Source organism: Glycine max, chromosome 19, assembly GCF_000004515.6.
Source record: "Glycine max cultivar Williams 82 chromosome 19, Glycine_max_v4.0, whole genome shotgun sequence".
NCBI lineage: Eukaryota > Viridiplantae > Streptophyta > Magnoliopsida > Fabales > Fabaceae > Glycine > Glycine max.
In genome coordinates, this window is record NC_038255.2 from 7,181,518 (window position 1) to 7,196,279 (window position 14,762).

General features: G+C 31.5%; 1 protein-coding gene across 1 annotated transcript; it reads left to right on the top strand.

Moving 5' to 3' along the window:
* Positions 1–2,461: 2,461 nt before the first annotated feature.
* Positions 2,462–3,727, top strand: LOC547605 (ribulose-1,5-bisphosphate carboxylase small subunit rbcS2). The gene is made up of 3 exons (NM_001248337.2): positions 2,462–2,680; positions 2,884–3,018; positions 3,303–3,727. Exons 1-3 carry the CDS (start codon positions 2,510–2,512, stop codon positions 3,531–3,533), a joined length of 537 nt encoding a protein of 178 aa, NP_001235266.2. The 5' UTR covers positions 2,462–2,509; the 3' UTR covers positions 3,534–3,727.
* The last annotated feature ends 11,035 nt before the right edge of the window (positions 3,728–14,762 follow it).

Sequence of the window (14,762 nt, forward strand, 5' to 3'; positions counted from 1 at the left end):
ACTCAGAAGTCATAACAATTGTTACGACTTACCCTGTTTTGGGTAATTTTTTGAAATATACCCCCAAATGGAAAATTTTGAATTTTTTTACCCCCGATTGGTAAAAAAGCCGATCTCTCACCATCCTTTTAATTATTCTTGTCATAAGCAGCACATAACATAACACTGTTTGAAGCAATTTTAATGTGAACTCCTTTGGATGGATGCTAATTCCCAGGTTTTATCTTAAAGTTGTTCTTCTGACAATGTCATCCATTTTTAGCTTTAGGTTGTTAACCAAAATACAAGCAAGGTGGCAGCTGTTGCTGAAGAATTCTGATTATTTGTGTCCTCTGATGTACAGATACTTCATGGTTACATATCCATATTTGTATCATACTTGTAATGAATACCCATAGCATATAATAAGGCTTCCTAAGTCGGGTATGCATTAAATCTAGACTTTTATTCAAACTTCTTATATACAATATTTCTTTAAATAGGGAAACAATTGTTATCATTAAGTTTTTTAATAAGTTCGATAAGAGATTGAACACCAATGATGATAGGATGATGGAGATGACCCTTCAATAGATATCATCTATATTAAGATATAAAGAAATTAATAAAATATAAATAATAATATAATTTTATGTATCACATTGCACCTAATACTTGTATGAGTTGTATCCAACGCCATGAAACAAAATGTGTCAGATATCAGTTAGATAAGATTCAGTTCAGCAGGCAGGTTGGATAAGAGTATTGCTTATGTATATCTTAAAAGAAAGTTTCCTATTTGACAGAATGTGGGTGTTTTTGTCCACCTAGGAGCTTTTTACCATGTAATCTGACATAGGCTTTATGATCTGCACTAATCTTTTGAAACTTCATTTTGTCACATGTTAATAAGTTGAAAAAGAAAATATTGTTTTAGGAGCTAAAGATGAATAAGCAGCTAAAGGAAAGTTATATAGAATTAGTAGTAAAAGAGAAGAGTGTAAACCTATTTGCTATTTGCTTCAGTACTCAAGTGCTGGTTCCGTTACCAAATTTCAGTGGTTTTGGTTGAATATGTAAGTCAGTGGAAGTGGTGCTGAATAGTGGAGGGAATGTTTGGAGTACATGATTTGAAAAGGGGAGAATGATTAAAAGAAATAGAAAATTGACTGACCAATATTGAAGGTTTCATAGGAATGTTGAATGTTAGTAAATTGGAAAGATGTTACATACCATTCATCTTATTAGAAGCATAACTGTTCCTTTTTGTATATTTTCTGTTACCTTCCTTTCCTTCAAAATATGGCCTTTGAATTTTGAACCATTAACTGAGTTGGTATAGTGGTAAAGTCATGTAGATTTTTGTTTTCGTTTTGTGGGGATATGAATGAGAAAAATCCTTACAACCAGACAAAGCTGTGGCTCAGAAGAAAGAGAAACATGCCTCACTTCTAGAATCACTGGAACTAACATCTTGTAAACAAACTGTTATACCAAACTTTCCTAAGGTGCAATTCTCAACCATTAACCAATTTCATCTCAAACAACACTATCAGTTCTTCAGTCATGAACTTCCCATACTGAAAATTTGTCACCTATTTCTTTTATAGGCAGTGGCTTCTTATGAGAGTCACACTCTCTGAACTTCTAATGTAAAACTTGACTTTTCATTTTGTGCTTTATAATTGTTATCTCATGCATTGCCCTTTTAAGATAAGGTTGTTGTGCATTGTTTGGTTGAGTACAACGATTTACTGATGACCATAACTATTTGTGGATCTTATATTTTCAAAAGTGTATGCTTGGTCATTAATCAACCAAGCTTGATAAGCTCCATCACCTACCATCCCCTTCTATGCCATATACACATTTTGCTTATCTACATTCCTACTGTTACTCTCAAACAAGTCTAACAAATAATAAGTGAAGTTAATGAACTTTTTTAGTAATATTATTATAAGGATTGGTCAATGTAATGGTGAACAGAGAAGCATGCTTTCAGCTACCCAACAAAATGGATAAGAGTGTCAGTTGATATGGTTCTCTTGTTTTTTTTTTTTCAATGCAAAATCACCTTTAAAATATAAAAGATCACTGTAACAAAGGGACAAAGGGTTTTCACCTAACCCATGCATGAGATATGATGGTCACAAAATATGTTAGGTTTAATATGGAATGAGGGCACAGTACAAACCACTCACAAATAATATCAAACTCCACCACCATCACACATTTTACGTTCTTCCAAGGAAGAGATAAGATAATGAAGCCTCCTCCACGTGTCACTTCCACATGGTACCTAACGATAAGGCTACCATTCAAAATTTTCCTCACTCGTGTGGCCAATATGCTGTAATGTCATCACTTATTCAATCCAACGGTTGTAACTTCTCAGCAACCAATCCCCTCCATTTCACACCATCGGATTAGTACTACACAAATCACACTATTATATATAGTAAGTTTGAGCAGAAGCTTGGATATCTGGCAGCAGAAGAACAAGTAGTTGAGAACTAAGAAGGAGAAGCAAATGGCTTCCTCAATGATCTCTTCCCCAGCTGTTACCACTGTCAACCGTGCCGGTGCCGGCATGGTTGCTCCATTCACTGGCCTCAAGTCCATGGCTGGCTTCCCCACCAGAAAGACCAACAATGACATTACCTCCATTGCTAGCAACGGTGGAAGAGTGCAATGCATGCAGGTATGACAACTCCACACATATAAATACACAAGAGGCACCAAAATGATTATAATTCATGTTACATATTTAGGCATGTACCAAAATGTTACTTAAATAAACATGTTAGTCATAGGTTGCTTAAATTTTAGTCATAGGAAAATTTGCACATGTGCTAGTTAATCTGTTAACCCCTTTACTCAATTTTCATGCAAATTAATTACTAGGTGTGGCCACCAGTTGGCAAGAAGAAGTTTGAGACTCTTTCCTACCTGCCAGACCTTGATGATGCACAATTGGCAAAGGAAGTAGAATACCTTCTTAGGAAGGGATGGATTCCTTGCTTGGAATTCGAGTTGGAGGTCAATTTCTTGCAAACACTTTTGGTTTAATCATAGATTTTCTTATTCTTAGTTTGTTTCAACTTATTTTCAAGAAATAATGGCTTCTCTTGCTAGTGTGCTAAAAGTACTTTTGGAAACAAAACAAAAAATGGTTGTGTTCCAAAATTTAAATTTATCTAACAGATTTTTCTATTTGAGAGTTATCAATATGTATCAAATCTGTTCCTATCTCTGACCAAATTTTATTCTTCCAAAACAAGCACTTGGTTTTGAGTTTTGATGGTTGATCTGTTTGTTTGCAGCACGGTTTCGTGTACCGTGAGCACAACAGGTCACCAGGATACTACGATGGACGCTACTGGACCATGTGGAAGCTGCCTATGTTTGGTTGCACTGATGCTTCTCAGGTGTTGAAGGAGCTTCAAGAGGCTAAGACTGCATACCCCAACGGCTTCATCCGTATCATCGGATTCGACAACGTTCGCCAAGTGCAGTGCATCAGCTTCATCGCCTACAAGCCCCCAGGCTTCTAAGTGTGAAAAATTTGCAAAGCATTTGTAGCCGCCACCCCACTTTGTTTGTTTGTACTTAAACTACATTCCCATTTGTTTTTGCTTTTTGAGATTTCATCATCCTGTATTTTTGGTTTCTGTTTTCGGACTTCAATGGAAATTAATGGATGAGAACTAATGAATAAGCTATTGTGTTGTGTTGCTTTGTTTCAAAATAACTTCAATAACCCATCGTCCTTGCATTTCTCTCTACTGGGCTGAAATTAATCATTTCTAAATTTAAGTTAATTAATTGTGTCTCTAAATGATGGTTAACAGGGGAACTCTGTGTTATTCAAGTGCACTGCTTAGTTTAGCTGAGCTTGGCCTTACTTTGTCACAAGTCACAAATCTGATGTATGAATGTTCTTTATACTTTGGTCTTCCAAGAAATGAAGTTCAAGACACATAGTTTGTAAACATGTTGCTAGGAAGCTACTGAACTTTCAAAACCAAATATGAACTCGATAATTCTTGGAAACACAGATATTTTGTATAGTATATAGCAACAAAAAACCACTAAGGAACTGCTACCAAATCGTTTTGTTATTTATGTGCAAAGAAAGCGATATCAAATTCAAATTTTTATTGGTTTCAGAATCTTTTCTTTCCAAGCAATAACCACCAACTGCAACGAAACCGTTTTGTTTGTTCCATTTCTCACTCTCCTCACTGCAATGTTCAAATTCTGATTTGGAAAACAGCACATAAAAACACAAGATTTGGTCATGCTCTGGTTCTACCAAATACTACATTTGTTTCTAGAATTGCCAGAATCTGATCCTTTTGCTGACAATTAATCTCTAGAAGATTCTTTTGCTTGTAACTTGGTAGTTATGGATTAGCAACTGATAAATAAATCATTTAGTGGGCTCTATGTTGTGAGTAGTGATAGGTAACTTATGTCGACACCTTTTAGTAGATTGCATTAATATTTAGACTGGACCCTTTTGATAGCTACATTTGTGAACAAGAATACAATACGATAAAGAAATAGATAAGAAGTTTCACCTCCTATACTCCCATGACCACATCATGACATATTCAATGCCAATCGTGAATATACAAATCAATAGGATTTGTTTTCTTCCAAATATTTATTTGTGGACGTGAATCTACTCACCCTAGAAGCAAGTTTCGTTAAATTTCCTTTGTTTAATAACTTTTTGTGAACATTCATTCTTTTTTAATTCAACTTTTATATAAAAATAATTAGACTCAAATTCCTTAAACAAGGTCTCAAGTTCAAATTTTGTGAATGAAAAATATAATTAAAAGAAGAGACATAATTGAAGTAGTCAGTCAAGTTATGACAAAGCCTTACAATTCACAAAATAACTAAAATATTATATCAATCAACTTCATTTTAATGGATAGTAGTATTATTCTTTTAAAATACAAGTAAATGTTAACTATAAGATAATCTTTATGGTAATATATTACAAAATATAATAGTTAAGGGTCTCTTTGGGGGATTGTTAGTTGTTAGTTTCATTTGTTTTTAAAATAACAATCAATTTTTAGTTTTAGTATAAAAAGTTTTTAAAACCAGTCTTTAAAATTTGATTAGTTTTCTAACTATTAGTTTTAAGATTAAGTCATTTTAAAATTTTCTAATCTTTTTAAAATTAATTTAAGAGTGTATTTTTATATATGATGATAACGACACCAACAACAACAATGGTGGTATTTTTGGTGGCGATAGCAAAGTCAATAGTGATAATAACAGTGTCAATGATGGCAGTGATACTAGTGGTGGTGTTGGTGTTGATAGTTATAATGCAGTATTGCTAATAATGGTAGTGATTGATAGTAATGGGAGCAGTGATAGTGTTGACAACGATAGTAATAGCGGTGATGTTGGTTGTTGGTGTCAATAACAATGGTGACAGTGTTGATAATAATAGTGATTGTGTCAATGATTATGATGATGATCATAATGACGACATAGATGGTGGTCCTGGTGTTAGTAGAGGCAATGAAAAGTGTCATTATCAAATGTAGAGAGTGTGTACTTTTTTAAAATTAAAATCAAAATTACAAATATTTTTTGCCCAAAACTTTTGGTTTTAAAAATTACATTTAAAAATAAAATATAAAAAACTCACAATTACGTGACCAAACCCTAAGTCTTTTAAATCAATTAGTATTCTATAAAGAAATAGTATTTTTGAAGTATTTATATAATTTAAGTATTTACTTATTCTTAGAGTGAATAGATCCCTTTCGTTTGTTTTATTCATCATACAGAATCAATAATACAGTGGAATCCTTCTGAATATTTTCTTTTATATATATATATATATATATATATATATATATATATATATATATATATATATATATATATAATGTACCTGGAAAAAATAATCTTCCATTAGTGAGACAGACAAATATAACCTTATTTCCATAGAGCCTGCAAAAACCTAACTATCCAGTCAATATTTTATATTTCCATAGTTTTTCTGACAAACCAACTTCTTTAATATATTTTTCAAAAGTTTTCAAATAAGTTATATAACATATCATAATATTCAAGGTTTTCCAAGAGGAAATTTAAAAATTGTTATTTTGACAAGATAAGTGCTACATAATTGTGTGGTCTATACCGACTAATGAGTCAAGGCATCGTGACTATGTCGTAACAAAAAAGGTAAAGAAAAACAAGTCATTATCATAGCATTATTTGAAGTTGAAGAATATTACGTAGTGTGATATGATTTATTTATGACTGTTTTGGTTGTTTCCGTTGCGTTTTATGAATGGAAGATCAAATAGCTAGCTATAAAAAGACCCTAAACAGATAACAACCTATTGGTAATTTTTTTTTGTTTTAGGCTATTCAATTAGATATAGGCTCATATATGTAGATTTTATAAGTTTAAGCCACAAAAAATATATTTTTATTAAAACAATAAAAAGATATTGCCGTAGTGTTTATACGAGAAATGGCGCATAGTGAGGTGCTCGATCGAGTCTCTATCAATTTGCTTTTGATGTGTGCAAAGGAAAAGAAAAGAGAAAAGAGGAAAGTTACAAAGTGAATGCTTAGATACTTATATCTTAAGTAAATCCTTGTGTCTTTATAATAAAGTTGGATAAAGACACATTAACACTCATCTTATTTTTTTAATTCCCTGAGTATTTAACTCAATTAGATACTTAAAGATTTAAATTTGAGGCTGTTATTAGTTAAATTAAAATAATTTCACATAAATTGATTCAAACACATATTATTTGACATCTTAAGAGAAAAAGAAAAAAAAATGAAATGTAAACAAGATAAATTATATGATATGATAAGAAAGAAAAGACAAAAATAAATTGAAGATGTCAAATAAATATCCATGTATCATTATTAATTAAGTTTCAAAATCAAAGACTGATACATGATTTTTTTTTTAAAATTCAAAATATATCTCAGTGAAAACTATTTAATGTTTAAAATAACATTCATATATCAATGTTTTATTTGAGCACTAGTTGTTTTGAATTTATTTTTGGCATCTCTCTCATTTCCTTTTTCTTGATCACTGCTTCCTTTTTCCCATTTATTTTCCCGACAAAACAATTTTAGTACAACACATCCTACATGCACCATCTAAAGGCTCTCTCACAAACCCAGTCTAATTAAGGACAAATTAATACGGAGAAATTAATTAGTTCTCGACTACTACTGTATATTTATAATATTGATTAATCTTTACCAAACATGATACGTATTAAAGTTTTTTAATTTAAGAAAAAATTAATAATGCTAAATTGTAAACACTCTTAGATTGCTTAATAATTTATTCTCTTAAAAAATTATTAGATGTCCAAAACCATCCTAGACTCTATTAAAACAAGGCCACTTATATAATAAAAACATAATATACAAGACTATTAATTTTTTTATTATTAATTAAAAAACCTGAATATATATATATATATATATATATATATATATATATTATCGGTAAATATTATTAGTTTTTGTTAACAGAGAAAATCAAATTTATGACTTTTTTTTTTCTTTTTCCATCTCCCATAATCTTCTAATTCATCTTATATTTTCAAAATTCTGAAAAGGTATCATACAAATTGATTCAGGCCATAGAGATGTAGTGATCCGAAACTACTTAATATATAGTTTCTTCCACACTCACGGCACTCAAATATTTCATTTCCTCACACATAGACTGCACCTCCCCCCTCACACACTCACACACTCACTCATTCACAACACCACACTGACTTATTCATATTCATCCGTCACATGAAAGGCAATGGCAAGCACACACACAAGTTACACAGCAAATCCAAACTCTTCAGTGGCCTTATTTGCACCATGCAACCATAATATCCACCCATTATAGATCTTATAGACAATAGCATATATAGCCACACCATATGCATTATGAATCCATGGAACAATCATATATCATTCGTGAAAAAAAAGTAAAACAAGTCTTCAAAGCTTTTCCCAACCATAGAACTTCTCAACCAAGTCTTTAAACCTTCACGTGAATCTGTCATCAAGACAGCCCCTAAATTAAGCTTGAGCCATCTGTGTCATACACGTATAAGAGGTCACGCATGGTTTACATCAAGTAAGAAAAGAAGCTATCATAAAGATATTACTTCTATTTTTTGTTGTTGAATAAGTCTAGGGTATAATATATTGTTGATTTCTCAAAATAGTTGAGAACGATAGTTTTAGTTCTTATTAAAATTTAATATGTTTTTATTCTTTATATTTATTAAAAGTGACATGATTTTAATTCTTTCATCATGAACTAAAAACACATACATCTGAATAAATATAAGAACTAATAACACACACACACACACACACACACACACACACATATATATATATATATATATATATATATATATATATATATATATATAATTCTATTTGTATTTTATCTCTTGCTTGGTTGTCGTGGTAAAGGCGTAAGGCATAGCCGCATGGATATGAACTTATCATAGGGCTCCATTGAATCAGATCAGTTTAAACTTAAAGCTTTTGAAAATTATTATTAAAAAAATGAAGTTTTGAGGACATCAAAATTACGTCACTGAAAGAGAATAATGACTTCTTTTAACTTTTTTTTTTCCCTGTTGTAAACTTAGGATTTTCAAAACCCGAGTTCCAAATTTGCAATGGTTTCTTGTTTTTGATTCGTAAGTGGATTACACAAATTTCATTTTGACGCAAACTGTTGGATTATTTTAATATTATGTTCTAGTTGTAATTAAAAGCCATTAGGATTAATTTAGAAAACTAAGAATAAATCTATAATAAATTTCTCTTATCTTTTCAAAATACTCATTAGTCTTTTTAAAAAAAACCCACACCGAATAGTATTTTTTAGCCATAAAAAAAATAAGGGAACGAAAGACTGAGGGAGGAAAGCCATTTTAATTAAAAAAATAGAAAATGAAAAAAATAAATTGAAAACACAAGAAAAATATCGGGCCAGAAAATAAATATGAATTATAATAATCAAGAGCTTCATGCATGCTTAGTAGTTTTCTGTGCATTAAAGAACTCTAGAGAAATTATGTGTTATGATCTATTCTTACAAAAACATATGCCATAGCCTGTGAACGGGATCCGTGTTCATGGTCTCTTGTATATGCTTTTGTTCTTTAATTGTTAATAATTAAGAACACATGCCGTAGTGCAAGTTTAAATCATAAAGAGTTATGGATACCCATAATATTCTAAGAGATATAAAATAAAGAAATAATTAAGTTTTTCATATTTGAAATATAGTTTATTTTTAAAAAATTACTTAACATTCTTTTTTTTCTCTCTAATACCTAAAAAAATTTTGCATTTCATTTTAGTACTTGTCGTTAGTCCACATCCATTAAATAATGATATAGCAAACGGAGTATCACGTCATCACACCTAATTACTAAACACATATGCACAAACATTCACATCATTAATTTTTGTTTTTGTTTTTTTAATATTAAAAAATGAAAGCCAAAAAGGAGAGGGGGAGTCGTCCGTGGTGGTGTGGGAGGCGCGGCCACCACCGTCTTGGACACTCTTTGGAACTTCACCTTCGTCGCCGCCATCGTCACCATCTTCTTGAGCTATCCACTGGATAGGGTCCATCGTCAAGCGATGATTTCCCACAGAACAAAAAATCTGCTATGCTTCACTTTCTTGCTTTTGCATTTTCTTGTGGAAAAAAAATCCTCACAACAAAAATAGGTTGTCCTTTTCTTTGATCTACCAAAGCTTTAAATTTTCCTTAGGTGCGTACTTCAAATTCTTCTTCTCCTACTCCTAACTGCTCCTTTTTTTTTTTTTTCAAATTCTCTGTGCGTTTCTAAGGATTTTGCATGTTTTGTTCTTCTCTTTGCTGTGTGTTTTGACTTTTATTGTTTGCGTGTGTGGCAGTTTGGTTTGTTTGTGAGTTTGGAGTGTGATGCCACCATCGGCGGTGATCACGGAGGAGGAGGGGCAGAGCAAAGATGTCTTCACTGATATTGAACTCGCGGAAGTTGAATTGCCAGATTTAGGGGCTCTCTGTGCCCCAGGTAAGGAGGTTCCTGTAGTTATACTCGTCCACGATTTCACATATCAACGCGAACTCCTCCTTGAGGTTATCATTCCAAACTTCCTTGATTTGAACCGAATCGCCTTTTGGTAAAATCAACATATCAAACGAACAAATCTGAGTAGCAAAGTGAGAATCACAATCAAACCCCCCATATCTGTAACAAAAACATGCGGAAACAATTCAGATCTCAAAACCTAACAAATCCAAAACAAAAATCGATGATATTTCATTGAACGAGGAAACAAATATAAACAAAATCAACAAGCCGCGATACATAAAGAGGATTTGAGTGAGTAGAGCTTCGAATCGGGGGCATGCAATCAAGCTTCGTATCGACGACGACGACAACAACGAAGGCAGAGTTCCAGAGAGTGTCCAAGACAGTGGTGGTCGCCGCCTCCCGCACTATAACATCCCAATTTCGTGAATTAAATTAAAAAGGTTTTTCATTTAAAATAGAGTTTTAGAAAAAAAAATGATGAGGTTTTTGTAATTAAATAAATAAGGAGAAATAACTTTATTAAAATAATGGTTTGAAGGAAAATAAAAAGGATATTTGATTTATTCATTTGATAGGAAATAACATAGAGTATTTGTTAATAAAATAATAAAAATAAAAAATAGAGTAAATAATAAGCTAAGAGTACCTAGCTATAAATAAAGACATGCTAGGTTATTTTTCAGACTGACGGTAGTCTCTGTGGTTTCTCTTCCTTTCAGTTTCTTTTTTCTTTCTCCTCCTCCCAAAACTATTTTTCCCGCATACACTCAAGCCTATCTCAATAAAATTATGATCTCGGACTCGTTAAACGTTGGATCATTGTGAAATTTGAGTACTAGGTTTAGAACTTAATTCCAAATATTCTCACCGTTGGAATTTGCGAAACTATATTGGAGCTGAGAGAAACTCCCTTCGTATTTTAGCTTTCTCTTTTCCCGCAGAGACCCGAAACCTATCCCGGTAAAACTATTATCCTGGACTAGTTAACCGTTGGATCATTGTGAAATTTGAACACCAAGTTTGAAATACATTTCCGCATATCTTCACCATCGGGATTTGCAAAATGATTTCTGGGGAGGGAGAAACACTCATTGCACGTAGACAGTGGAATGAAGGATTCAAATTCTTTTCCTTCTCTCTAATATTTGGAAACCTTATCAGAACAACCAGAGAAAAAGCTTGAGGAATCTCAGGAAATTGTTAGAGATTCCACTATTGCTGTCAGAATACACACGTGAGCCCGCTTAGAGGTAAGGGATGAGTTATTCATAATTGGAGAGTAGTGAGAACATGTGTAGGGATCCTTAGAGTATCAATTGGAATGAGTTTTTAGGTTGTTTTTGCAAATTTTGATTCTATCTTTACAATTGTAACTGTGAATTATATATTTTTTTACGAACCAATTGATGTTCCAATTAGAAATTGCTGTGAAATTCATGTGTTCTTGTGTTGAGTGTGAACCTTAAAAATTGAGTTCTTTTTATTAACGTAAATTATACTCTAAATAATATTCTTTTAACGGCTTATTTTATACAAATTATTATCTTGTTCTGTATTTTTCCACAACGATAATCAACATGTTATGTGTTTATATATATATATATTGTAATACAAAAATAATAAATTAAAGAAAGTTGTAAAGGTTAATGTCTAGTAGTAATTTCTTTTGATGTAATCTTAAATTAATTGTTATAGAAATTCTTTTTGATTGAAAATAATATAGTTTGATTTAATATATATATATATATATATATATATATATATATATATATATATATATATATGTTTTGTGTCATGCAAATATTATTATTGTGTGAATATATATATATATATATATATATATATATATATATATATATATATATATATGTTTTGTGTCATGCAAATATTATTATTGTGTGATGTGTATATGAGTTATGAGACGTGATAAATTATTATAATAATATTATAATATTATTGTTGAGATCAAGTATAAGTGTAAAGTTAGACATGTGTTACTTTGTGAAATACACATGAACATGTGATGGTGGATTATGATATTATGAGATGTTAAGTTGTGGTCATGAGATTTGGTTGTGAATAAGTGTGTGTTTAACACTTGATGTGATAGTATTTGTGTTGTGAGCTATGAATTATACAATAACCCAATCAGTGTTTACCTTGAGAAAAAGTGTTTATGCGTAGTGTTAAAGGAAAAGTGTAGGTTTCCTAGTTAGGAACCAATGTTAAATTGTAGCGCAATGTGTTAAACGTGTTTGAAACATGAGCGTGAGGTCATGAATATTGTATAATTCATGAGCAATGTCTGCATGCAAAAATTGTTTTAGGGGTTGAAACTGAATCAGGAAGGTGAGGCCCTAACGGATTCTTCGTAGTCTAGGCCTTGAGGGTAAAGACACTCAGTTTGAGTGCTCCTTTAAGCCTATATTGATCTCATATGGTTGGAGCATTCTCACAAAACAGAGTTATCCTGACTGGTCACCTTATGATTTTACTTAGTGAGAGTGACCTGACATACCCATTGTATGGTGTGACTTGTTTGTACTCCTAAGTGCCCCGGGGTGGTTTTTCACTGACATGGTACCACATTGCATATAGACTTGAGTCTTAGCATAACTATTGCATAACGCTTGCTAATTGTTTACTATGAAATTGATGAGTGTTATTATGTCTTGATCAGAGTATGTGATTCATGTGTAATGTGATTGATGATTGAAAAGTGAATTTTAAATGACAAAGTGGTGGAATTACGTGAGTTATGTTTAAATAAGTTATATCTCATTTATATGATATGTATATCTAGTTGTCTTGTTTCTCTATTAGTTAGAAATGTGATAACTCACTCCTCGTGTGTTGTTTGTGTTTGAATCTTGTGATGATCTCGAACTTTGTGTTCGGGGGAACATATGACTAGGTGGATTGCTTTAAGGAACCTTATGCTGAAGGATGTCGGGACACAATACTCTGATAGGACGTGACATCACGGCATAAGTTTCTATATTAATTGCATGAAGTCTTGAACGACCTTGTTTTAAGTCGAGATATTTTCGTATTTATTGGACAAGTCATTTTATGATGTTAGAAAAGTAAATGTGAGCCTTTTACAATTTTGAAATGCTTTTATTTAAATGTGCTTTAAAAACTTTTAATTAATTCTAAATTCTTATTTCTTTTATTATTAGTACATATATGTATGGGGTAGAGGGTGTCACACGTACCGCCACGAACGACTCTCCCTCTCTTTTTTGGCTTTCATTTTTTTAAAATAAAATAAAAAAAAATTAATGATGTGGATGTCCGTGCCTACATGTTTAGTGACTAGGCGTGATGACGTGACACTCTATCTGCCACTTCATCACTCAATAGATGTGGACTAACAACTGGTACGAAAATGAAACGCAAAAATTTTCCTAGTAAAAATGATAATATTAGGTAGTTTTTTTAAAAATGGATTATATTCAAGGTATGAAAAACTTAATTAAGTCTAAAATAAACTATCCTTTTTGTTATTGTAAAATAAAAATTTGAAGACCATCTAATTCACCTCATAATCAGTTTCAAGTCCAACCAATTCTATTCATCCATGCTTCACTCAGGTTCTTTTGAGACCTTTTAAGAAAAAGAAAAAGGAAATGACGAGGCCCTTATTTAGATGTAATAGAGGTGTTTAAAATTAAAAAAAAAGATCGTCAGCAAAAAATTGAAATGAATGTGCATGCAAAGTTAAAACCTAAAAGATTAATCGATCAATGATGGAACACCCAAATAGTCGTATTTTAGTTTCTGCCAAGCTCCAAAGGGAAAAAGCATTTTGTAAAATCAGTCAATAAGTTAGTAGATAAATATAAATTGACACAAAAAAATATATGTAGGTATTTGAGGTAAAAAGTGATTAAAAAAACGAGTGAGAATAAAAGAAAGCTACTAACTTATAAACTAGAGCTTATTTTCGTAAGTTAATTGATACAGTTTATGAAAATAAACTACAAGTTAATAAAATAAACTTAAACTTGTGTACTAAACAAACTTATAAGTTGATTAAAGTAATTTGTAAGCTATTAGAGTATCATACGAAAACATTTAGTATTCATTCAGAGTCGCAAGTTGCTAGTTTTGGAACTTGTATTTAGAAGTTTCTCTCGGTGCTTTAAAAATTTGGAGGTATTTATGGTCTCAGATTAAGACTTGTCACTTCATATTAATTTTTGCTTAATAATTGCATGTTGTTCCTTTCCTTTATTTCATTTTTGTCATATAACTAGTTACACTATTAGAAAATACACCTTCTACATCAGTTATTTAAGACCTTTTACATTGGTTTTTAACCGATGTTGAAAGTATTATCGTTAACATTGGTTTTACAAAACCGATGTTAACGTAAAATTGACAACATTGGTTATCTAAATAACCAATGTTATATAATAAGAATTACACCAAAAAAGTGTATGAATGTTGATAGGTGACATTGATTTTTCCACAAAACCGATGTTAACTTATATATTAACATTAAGACCTTTTACATTGGTTTTTAACCGATGTTGAAAGTATTATCGTTAACATTGGTTTTACAAAACCGATGTTAACGTAAAATTGACAACATTGGTTATCTAAATAATCTATAAGTTAACATCGGTTTTTACA